Raw genomic sequence first — 10,710 nt, 5'->3', positions numbered from 1 at the left:
GGAGGCCGAGGGATGGGGGAACTGGAGGAAGCCCTACCTCGAGGAGGGCGGGGAGACCGGTTCCACTAACCGGTTGCTGTGCTATAACCCTGGGGTAGTCATTTTCCAGTGGCTCGAAAGGTCACGAGGAGGACCCATGGTAAGAACTTGTGTCCTCACCCCCTTTCTGGAAAGGTCTACCCCAAACGTGCACCAATGTGGGTGACTTCGCGTGGTCTGAAATCTGCAGCCCTTGTCCGAGAGGCCGTGGTCTCGGCCGTGCCTGACCGCCCTAGCTTTTCCTCTGGGGGTGGGGGGGGCTCCCTGGAACCAGTTGTGAGGGCGTCCAGTCAGAAGCAGGCACTGACCTCTTCGTGTCCGTCGTCCTCATCCTCTCGAAGAACCATGTCCAGGATGTTGCCTTTGATCTTGAAGTCCCGCGAAGTGCTGAGCCTCATGTGCTGCATCAGGTTCACCTGGGACACAGTTGTGCGTGTGGGCGGGTCTTCCTGCGGGAGGACAGGGCCCGCCAGGCCACAGGGGCAGCCTCCACGGCTTTTGACCGACCCTTCAGTTCTCCCAAAAACGCATACCCGCTTGACCTGTTTTATCGTAGTTCCTACGTGAGGTCTGAACTCAGGCCATCAGATGGCAGAAAGCAAAGAGAGGGAGGGTTCTAGTTTCTTCCCCACTGCCCTGTGCTGCTGCAGTGTGCCACAGCCCCTCCCAGGTAAGTGGAAATGGTAGAAAAGAACAGCGTGATCACCTTGGACTTCTTCGAAAGGTGGATGAGGAATTTTTCATACTGTTCAATGGCGAAGATGAGATTAGGGATTGGCTTGGTTTCCCGAAGAACTCTGGCCTACAGGACAAAGAAGAGAAGACCTAAGACTTCGATTTCAGGTTCAGAGGTTTCTGAGGTTGTCCTCCAAAGCAGTCAGTAGCAGAACTGCCCTGGGCTTGACAGGAAAAAGCTAGTCTGTCTTCCAGTCAAATGCAGGATTCCTTATGTTCTGGCAATCTAAGATTTCTTGCAGTTAAATCTCATCAAAGGACTGGAAAGACAGCACCAAATCTCCGGCTGAGAATTCTCGGTATTTACTGCTCTGCAGACTGGCTGAAAGAAGGGCCGCCTGTAGAAATCTGGTTGCCGCCCTGGCTTGATTGATATTCTGCCACCAGGAGCTCACTCTGCACCGGCTCTGTCCCCCTTTCTGGTCTATGTGACCTTCTCACTGCTGGGATTCTATTTCCCCCAGTCAGACTTGTGATTTGTAGGTCCTCCCAAACTACATGCACATCAACGTGGTGGTTTTTTTTTAAATAAAGGCCACAACTAAGGATGTGGGGGGAAAATAAAGATGGGACCAGTATCTTGGAGATACTTCTATATCTGAACATTAAAATCTCTTTCTCATGCCCGTGTCCTGCAGTATAACGCACTACAGAACCTATTTAGCCAGGCCACTCGGTGGGCCCACTTCTCTCCAATACTTCAGTTCTGCAAACAACACCGTGGGACTGTCCTGCACGTGGGCCTTTAGTCTCCGCTCCCGCAAACACAACTGCCGGAAAGCGCACGAGGGCAGGGCTCCTGAAATGCAGCGGTTATGGCCAACCCCCACTCCCCGGCCTGTGGATGGGCACCTTTGCCAGCAGTGTCCCAGAGCACCCTTGTCCCTGCTCCCGCCCCTTACATGTGCTTTAGGGACCATCTTCTAAGCTCATTAACTTTTCCTAAAACAATTCCTTCCTCATGAGAATCCTAAGCCATTGCCATTTTTAAAGGAAGAGCTTAAGATTTCTGGGTGCTTCCTAAATAAAGTGTGTGGCTTTTTGCTCAGAGAAAACAGATGTTCCCTCTGAACACACAATCTGTGAGCTGAGAAGCAGCCACACACACGTTTTTGTAAGCACGTCAAGGAGCTACAATGCGCACGGCCCGGAGCTGAGCCGTCTACACCGCACAGCGCAGCGTGCAGCACACTGAGAGGCGCACAGCTGCCTCCGTGGTCAACCGCAGGGCGTTTTCATCCCCGCAGGAACCGCGCCCCTGTTTCAGCAGGCACCCCCCACCTCTGGACAACCACTAATCTACATTCTGTCTTCCCAGATTGGCCGGCCCTGGGTGTGTCCTATAGATGGAATCCCGCTGCACATGGGCTTTGGTGACCGGCTTCTGTCACTGCATGTTGTCACGGTCCCCCGGTGCTGCCGTGTCCGCCAGTGGCAGCTGCTTACCATGGCTGTGGCAACGGCGGCGGCTTTCCCCTTCTTCTCCCCTGTACATTTCAGGCTCTGACTCTTCTTGTTCTAAAGACACAGAAACAAATTCTCTTCACTCCCGAAGATGCTGGTGGTCATTTTCTAAGAAGATGATTATGGCAGAATATGGGGGGTGCATAAGGGGACCGAGTCTGGGCAAAGAGAGAACCAGCAGCAGAGGCTGGAAGATGGGGAATATTTTGGGACACTTTATGATCCTCAGATATTTGGGGGGTTTTGTTGTTGGGAGGTTTACAATCTTGCTCTTAGAACTAGCACGTGGAAGCGAGGGCAGGACCGATTGTTCCTACACCAGGCCAGCCAAGGGACTAGTGAGGTCCGGAGGATGGTGACAATGGGGACCGTGAGGACGGCGGCAGGAATGGGGATTTCCCAACTGGGCAGTTGGCTCAAAGGGTTTCCATGAAGGAGAGAAAGCCAGAGAAGCCATTCCCAGGGCCTTCCGTCTTCCCACTTAGAGGCAGACCCCAGACATGTGTTGTATGCCTGTGGTTACGTGCTTGAGAAGGGTTTCAAGGTCATAGGAACGCTTCCTGTGTTGGAAATATCGCAGGATAAAGAGCTCCTGGAGAAAGAATAAAGGGAACCAAGGGAAAGTTAGAAGAGAGTCAAGACCACCACATGCGAGCTACACGAACAGGCACTTTTACCTGAAGGGCTGTTCCGTCCCTGCTGGGAATGAACACCCCTGTCCCATGGGACAAGTAAGAGAATCAAAAACAGAGACCTGAAAATGGGGAGAACGGTACCACTGGAACCATGTGAGAGGCAGGAGTCTTAGTCCATGTGGCACGTTCTGGAAACCGAGAAACGGCAGGGATTCCAGAGGGGCTGGTATGAAGAAGTCTACTTTTAGCCCCGGAACACATGGTAGAGGGTGAGGGAGGCCCTTTTAAGAGAGGGGCAGGGAGGCAGCCGTGGACAGAACTCATATGACCAACTGAGAAGCGAGGTGTCTCCAGAGGTGGGACCCAAGATGGGACCCTGCTGAAACTCCTTAAATCAATCCCTGTCCATTGCCCATTCCTGCTGATTCAGGAGGACTAAACTCCCAGCCAGAAGAGGCATCTTTTATTTATTTTTAAAGATTTTATTTATCAGAGAGAGTGCACGAGAGCGAGCACACAAGCAGGGGGAACGGCAGGCAGAGGGAGAAGCAGGCTCCCCACTGAGCAAGGAGCCCGACGTGGGACTTGATCCCAGAGCTCTGGGATCAGGACCCGAGCCGAAGGCAGACGCTTAACCAACTGAGCCACCCAGGTGTCCCGAGAGGCATGTTTTAAGGGTGCACCGCTCTGGGCGGGATGCTAAGGGTTTGGAGTACTGGTTTTCACTGCTTGCTTCCCGCTGAGAGCCAAGGCTGTGGGGAAGGAGAGAGGGGGCTGTAAGAGCATGAACAGCTCTCTGAAACATGCGGCAAATGCAATCCTGGTTTCTAGATAGGAGATGGAATTAATGGAACCATAGGCCTTCTGCCCAGGGCTGTCATGAAGCACATCTCCCAGTCCGTGAAAAATGTCTGCCTGTGGGTCAGCTGACATGTCAGGAGGGCTTTAAGTCAAACGGAGATGTGGAAGGGGGAGAGCAGCCTGAGAACACACAAATCGGTTTTTCTCACGTGGGGAAAGAATAGTCTAGGAGACGCCTGGTGATTCACAGAAGAAAATGCTTGAGGATGGGGTCAGAAACACAAACTCGAACCCCTCCAAGAGCTTACATGTCACCAAATACCAGCTGACTGGAGAGCAGGCGCTGGCAAACTACAGCCCGGAGGCCAGATCCAGCCCACGCTTGTTTCCAAAAGCACCGTCTCGCGAGAGCACAGTCGTACGCAGTCTGCTGTGATGGCAGAGGACAACGTGACCGACCATAGCCTGCGATGTGTACTCTCCGCCCTTTTAGAGAAAAAGTCTGCTGACCCCTGCCGCAGGCTCAAACTACCTGGGTTCAAGTCTCTGCCTCTGAACTAGCTCTCGTTCTCTGCATTCGCCTCTAACCCTTTCCCATCGCTTACAAGGGCACCTACGGGTCATGAGGTGTGGGAGGAACGAGGGTGAGTGACAAGAGCCTGACGTGACACCAGGCCACGGCCGTAGAGACAGGTGAGGGTTCTCTGCTCTGGTGAAACGCATATGGTCTTGCCGCACTGGTTCCCAAGCTGTTTTCTTTGGACCGCTATTCTGCCAACAAGTACTTGTTATTAAAAAAAGAAAAGTTCTTGAACAGATTTGAAAACTACCACTGAACATAATCACTGTTGGAGCTCTCAGCAGCTTTACTCTGCTCTCGGGTACCACGAATCTCTAAGATGAGAAATATGGACAAGCTCTTCGCACCTAACCCTTCTGTAGGAGGACTGTCTCGATCTCTTGGGTTCACTGTGAGATGGGGCCTTATCGGAGAGCGGGAGCTCCGAACGTGACCTGAGCAATGGAGGGACACACCCCCTATTTAGACGAGAGAGGAGTCTGACGGGATGGCACCTATGTGAACATTTCTGAGCAAGCGTGCAGGCAAGGTTAAAGGAGGGCAGAAGCAACAGCCTGGGGAGAGCAGGCCGTTCCCTGTGACCTGACAGGGGGCCTGACCCAGACCACACGCCTGGTACAAAGGCAAGGTGACAGAGAGCCTCAACTACGGGCACACGACTCAGAACTCCTCAGGCCAAACCCGGGTGGCGGGCCACTCGGTCACGGATTCAGCACGGCAGGGGACGCACCCCTCACCACGCGCAGAATGAAGCAGTTACCGACAGGAAGATGGGCCTGTGCGCGACGCAGAGGCGGAGAGCAAGTGAGCCATCGCGACACAAGGGGTCCCGAGCCGCCGCTCTACACAACTGGACTTTTGGCCGGGGTTGACCCATTAGCGCACATCTGCTTGGCTCTTTGAAGACAAGTAACTGCCACCTGCCTTGTGACTAAGTGGCCTCGGGAGACCGTGGGTCTTCATGTGTTTAAGCCAGATTCTCAACTGGGGGTGATTTTGCCCTTTTGGGACATTTGGCAATTTCTAGAGACATTTTCAGTTGTCACAACTAGGGGGCCACTACCAGCATCTGGTAGATGGTAGAGACCAGGGATGCTGTTAAATAACCCAGAATGCACGGAAGAGACCCCACCTCGAGGAATCATCTGGCTCAAGAGATGTCAACAATGCAGAGGCCTAAAATCCCTGGTTTAAGCCGACAGTAACAGTGCGTCAGGGACGACAGAACCTGGTGGTACCGTGACTCAATGCCATTTACAATTTCTCCTAATCTTGGGACGCCTGGGTGGCTCAGTCGTTAAGCGCCTGCCTTCGGCTCAGGTCATGATCCCAGGGTCCTGGGATCGAGCCCCACATCAGGCTCCCTGCTCAGCGGGAAGCCTGCTTCTCCCTCTCCCACTCCCCCTGCTTGTGTTCCCTCTCTCGCTGCCTCTGTCAAATAAATAAAATCTTTAAAAAAAAAATTTCTCCTAGTCCTGAAAGAGCCCATTACTTTATCAATTTAGGAGGAGAAGAAAAGGGGTCTGGGCACCTGACAAGAACAGCCCACATGCCCTCCACTCCTTGAAAGGGTTGGTGCTCCCACAGACACGGCACCGTCGGACCTCAGCCCTCTATGTGCTTACTGCTTCTTTACTCACAGACCAAAGGATGGCCCATGGCATGGATTTAGGATCACCCAGATATGAACCGAGTCGCAGCCCCATCATGCGTGTTCCTTCCCTGCTCCAAATGCAAACATATCAAACACTTTCTCCAAAGTAAGAAAAACTTTTGTTCTTTGTATGATTAAAGATTTCTTTGCTGTAAATACCTCAAGCCTTGGCTTGGTCCCAAGTGGGCACCTTTGGCTTATGGTAACTGGGAGGAAACTGCATGGACACTGGGCTCACGGGATCAAGCAGTCCTCTGGGGACACAAGAAGTCCTTTCTTCCTGGAAGATCTATTTTGGTATTGACCCTGAATCACTTACCTGTATGTAAGAAATGAAAGAGTAGCATAGGGGGGTCAGATGAGAACCGGACAGCTTCACCTGCAGCAAGAGAGAAGGAGACCAATGCAAACACAGGAATAGAAGGCTTCCCCCATTCCTAGGAAAGGAATTTTCAACTCACCAACTTCTCCATATTTTTCGGAATTCCTCCGGAGCTCGGACACACCTGGAGATACTAACCAAAGATTCCCAGGTTTAGCCTACGTCCTCTATCAGCGTCCCCGACAGCTATCACCTACAGGTGAGTCAGCGAGCTAAGGCAGTGGGCCTCACTGCTGACGGAGAGGGAAAAGGAAGCCAGCGAGCACGTCCACAGACAGTCCTAGACACCAGGCTTCTCTGTCCCCTCCCCAAAGCTCCCGAGCTTCCCAAACAGGCAACGAAGGGCTTCCGTTTCTGACTTGTTCAGCTTACTGCTTTAAAAACCCTTCAGGCCGATGGCCCCTGCATCTAGAAAACCAAAGACTTTGCTGTTTTTCCTTTAAAATATGCCCGGAAAGAGAAGAGGAGAGAAGAGGCTTTCGGTATTTCCAGCACGGAAGTTTTGGAGCCACGCCGTGCGGCCAGAGCTGCACCTTCTCAGAGACGGCGGCACTGCTGTTTCGGGACAGCGCGTGGCCGTCCACCATCTTTCTCGGGTTGTCTAGGCCCTTCTAAGTATTTAATATGGATCCCTGCTACAGTCAGAACCACGTCACCCAGTGCCTACCACCTTCTGAATGTCTGCTGAGGACCAAAAATAGTCCAAGTGCAAGAGAAGAGTTCGTTGTTAGCAGATACTGGGGAGCATTAACTCAAACCCAGGGCGGAGTACGCCTTGTATTTAAAAATACTAACCTTTCTCCCACCCACGTACCTGACCTGGAAGGCATTTAACACTTACTTCTTAAAGGAACAAAATAAGGAAGAAACACCTCTTTAGTGCCCAGACTGGTTTGAAATAGTCTAATTCTGTGTGCAATACGGCAGCTACTGAATTCTATAGCTGTCGATCAGATTAAGTCTTAGAAGGCATTCGAAGAGGCATTCGCTCCCAATTAGATGCCACATATGCCCCTCAAAAAGGGGGGGCTCTAAAAGCAGATTTAGAATATGCCATCAACTGCTTTTTTTTTTCCTAGCCTGTGGAGACACCTGCCACCTACTGACCAAACCAGAATCAAACCACAACCCGCACAGGGGTAGGCAAGAGTCCTGCACAGGGCTGTTCCACCGCGGTGGGCTGCTGCCCAGGCCGAGTGACTCGGGTCATCTCGCAGATACTCACATATCTGACAAGTGCTGTGAGGATGGTGTACATTTTGCAAAGGTCCTTTAACAAGATGTCCACACAGCTGCCCGATGGCAGGGCCGTCTGCACCAGCTCGTGGAAGAAGGTAAGCAGAGTTCCCAGCTGCATGATGATGGCTTTCTCGATGGGATGATTAGGTCGGGTTGCCTGAGAAGAGGCCTCTTCTGAAGGGAAATGAAATTGGCACATTCAAACCCACAGACCTTATTTCCTAGTTAAAGCGAAGGAGACTTAGAACTCAACTAACAGCGCTTAAACGGGCAGTCTGTAGGGACAACGAGCACGTAATTCATCATGCAGAGTGAATCGATAGCCATTCTATCCCAAGCCACACTGCTGTCTACCTTGCCCATCACACTGGCAATCCGGCTCAAACCGACAAACAAATCGAGTGGCACTTTCATGCAGCTGTCCAATCTGGGGTGGACTCTCTCCGTTCCACCCTCAATGCATCTTACCTGAGACAATTTCTTGGCTCACTTGTCCCTTAAGCTTGGTGATCAGCCAGTCCACTTCCTCTAGGACTTTTTCAGCCTGACTCAGAACAAGTAACTGTAAAAGAAAAGAGTGCCTGGCATAGCTCCCTGTGCACACAGCTGCTGGCAAAACACAACCCCCGTGGCCACTGTGGCTGGTTACAGGCCTCAGGACACAAGCCGCGACAATTTGCACTCACAGGGACGAAAATGGAAGGAATGACAAGGCTGTTTCCATGGCTCGGGGGTCCACACTTACACAAACAGTAGGAGCAGCTGTTCTCAAATTCACCACTGCGAAGTGGTCTGTTTTCTCCACCTCTACATCCTGAGGAGGCAGAGAGAGGAGACGGGATTGCAGGAAGGCTGGCTCCCGGCCCCCAGCCCCAGTCAGGGTGTCGCAGCGAAGGCTCGCGACAGTACCTGGTCTATGTCTCCGAGATGCCCATGGATATCCTGGGACAAGTCACGCAGCAGGGTGACAGGACTCTTGTACAGACCGTGGAGGCTGAAGAGCAAACTCATCAAGCCCTTGCAAAACGAGGCATCCTCTAAGTGCGAAGGAAAGAAAATGAAAAGGTAAGTTCTAACCCAGTCAGTCTTCAGGGGACAGGGGGCCCAACCAGAAACGCGGCTTGCCATGTCCCATGTACGCTATCCCAGCGCTGGACACAGTCCATCCAAGGCAGCTCTCCCACCAAGCTACACTCCTGTGCACGGGCCCAAAGAAAGCAGAGGCTTCCGATTATTCCCCAGTTACTACCGCTGAGGAACGAGCACCCAGATCAAGAAACAAAACGCTACCAACACCCAGAAACCCCCTCCTACCTCACTTGCCCCAGCAAGGAACCTGCTCTGACGTCTACCATCACACCTAGCTGTGTCTGATTTTGAACTTGATCTAAATGGACTCGTGCAGGAAGTACTCCTTGTGTGCCCGGCACGTCTGTGCAGCTCATCGTGCACGTGCGTGCCCATCGTCACTCCTTCACCCCCTCCATGCTGCCTGACGCGTGAACGGGTGTCTGCTACAGAAACAGCGCTGCTGGGAGAACACGGCCGCCTGTGCGGGCCTGGAGTGGGGCTGCCGGACCCTAACCAGACACCACCCGGCAGTCCTCCAGGATGCCTACATGAACGCGGCCCTCCGCATGCTTACCAGCCACGGGCGTGGCTCTTTTTCATTCTGGTCACTCTGGTGACCGTGTAATGAGTTCCTTTCCTTTAAGTGCTATTTGGGAATGATGATTTTACATAAAGCCTAAAAGGAAACAAGGAAGGAAACTTACCCTGGCTGTTCTCCTTGCAAATTTTCGACGTCCAGGATAACATCTGCACAAACTAGAGATCATTCAGATATTAAAGAAACATGCCATGAGACAGACAGATCTAGGTGTTGTCAGACTACACGAGACCTTTCCAATTCTCCTCACCTGCCAAAATACGTGCCTGGATCTAGAGGGATAATGTACTAAGAACAGCATAAAAATAAGTCCAGAATTATAAGAAGAATTACTCATCCTTCTCTCATAATACAGTAACATATGACTCAGTTCTCAAAGTCTGTGCCCTCATTAAGGACCGAGGGTCCTGGCGTCTGGGCTCTTGCCCCCGCTGAGCTTCCTCCTCCCACTCCCACTCTGGTCCAGGGTTGATGCGCCTTCTCCATGCCGCACTCTCCACACGGAGACATCTTTAAGATCAGTCGAATGGAGAGATGCAGGAGAGGAGAGTAAGATCTGGGCCACAAGACAGCAGAATCAGCTTCTAGGAGCCAAAAGGCCAAAGGAGGTTAGAAGGGAGGGGGGGAGAAAAAGAAGAAGAGGCAAACAACCAGACGGAGTTTTCTCAGGTAAGGAGAGGAGGCTTAAGGTCTTGGGACGGCAGGGTCCTGCACTGCGAGATAGACGCCTAAGCTCGCCGCTTCAGCAGTTCTTTGGAACAGGTTTTCAACCACAAAGGCACTGAAATGCAGTATGCTTAAGTCCAGTAAAAACTCAAATTTTGATCTACTGGGGTAAAAAATAATTCAGAGGCTAATTCTGAAAGGTCTCTGTGAACTGATATACAAAGGTCTCTAGAATACGGTGTTAAATGTAATAAGCAGGATGCAAACAAGCTTTGGTGTGAAGACAGACAGGGTTGGGAATAAGAATCTATCTCATATTTGCATCCACAGTAATAAAGGAACTCTTGAGGGGCGCCTGGGTGGCTCAGTCGTTAAGCATCTGCCTTCGGCTCAGGACGTGATCCCAGGGTCCTGGAATCGAGCCCCGCATCGGGCTCCCTGCTCCACTGGGAGCCTGCTTCTTCCTCTCCCACTCCCCCTGCTTGTGTTCCCTCTCTCACTGGCTGTCTCTCTCTGTGTCAAATAAATAAATAAAATCTTTAAATTAAAAAAAAAGAAAAAAAAAAGCAACTCTTGAAGGATCCATCAGAAACTAAAAGTTATTTACTTATTTGGGGGAAAAGAACTGCACAGGTGGAGGAGGACAGGGATAGAAGGGAGACCATTCACTGCAAATCTTATCATTTCTGGTTTTCAAATCAAAGGGCTTTATTACCCACTCAAAATTAAATTTAAAAAAATTTTAAAGAGATTACCTGAAGTTACAGGGACGGGTGGGTAATGAGTTTTGACTGAAAAAAATTTCCTGTATATATGAGCCTTTCGAATCCATCTGTTTTCCCTCAA

General features: G+C 51.4%; 1 protein-coding gene across 1 annotated transcript in view; it reads right to left on the bottom strand.

The window, feature by feature from the left end:
• The window catches only part of FANCI (FA complementation group I), a 77,765-nt gene that overhangs the window by 571 nt on the left and 66,484 nt on the right, over positions 1-10,710 (bottom strand). The window contains exons 28-37 of the mRNA XM_008687773.2: positions 9,305-9,356; positions 8,439-8,566; positions 8,275-8,343; positions 7,998-8,091; positions 7,516-7,703; positions 6,370-6,423; positions 6,228-6,287; positions 2,221-2,292; positions 746-841; positions 348-455 (exon numbers count right to left, since the gene is read on the bottom strand). Coding sequence (XP_008685995.2) covers positions 348-455; positions 746-841; positions 2,221-2,292; positions 6,228-6,287; positions 6,370-6,423; positions 7,516-7,703; positions 7,998-8,091; positions 8,275-8,343; positions 8,439-8,566; positions 9,305-9,356 — 921 coding nt within the window. The remainder of the gene's footprint in view (positions 1-347; positions 456-745; positions 842-2,220; positions 2,293-6,227; positions 6,288-6,369; positions 6,424-7,515; positions 7,704-7,997; positions 8,092-8,274; positions 8,344-8,438; positions 8,567-9,304; positions 9,357-10,710) is intronic.

Source organism: Ursus maritimus, unplaced genomic scaffold (assembly GCF_017311325.1).
Source record: "Ursus maritimus isolate PB19 unplaced genomic scaffold, ASM1731132v1 scaffold_27, whole genome shotgun sequence".
Lineage (NCBI taxonomy): Eukaryota > Metazoa > Chordata > Mammalia > Carnivora > Ursidae > Ursus > Ursus maritimus.
This window is presented reverse-complemented; position numbering and strand designations above follow the sequence as displayed.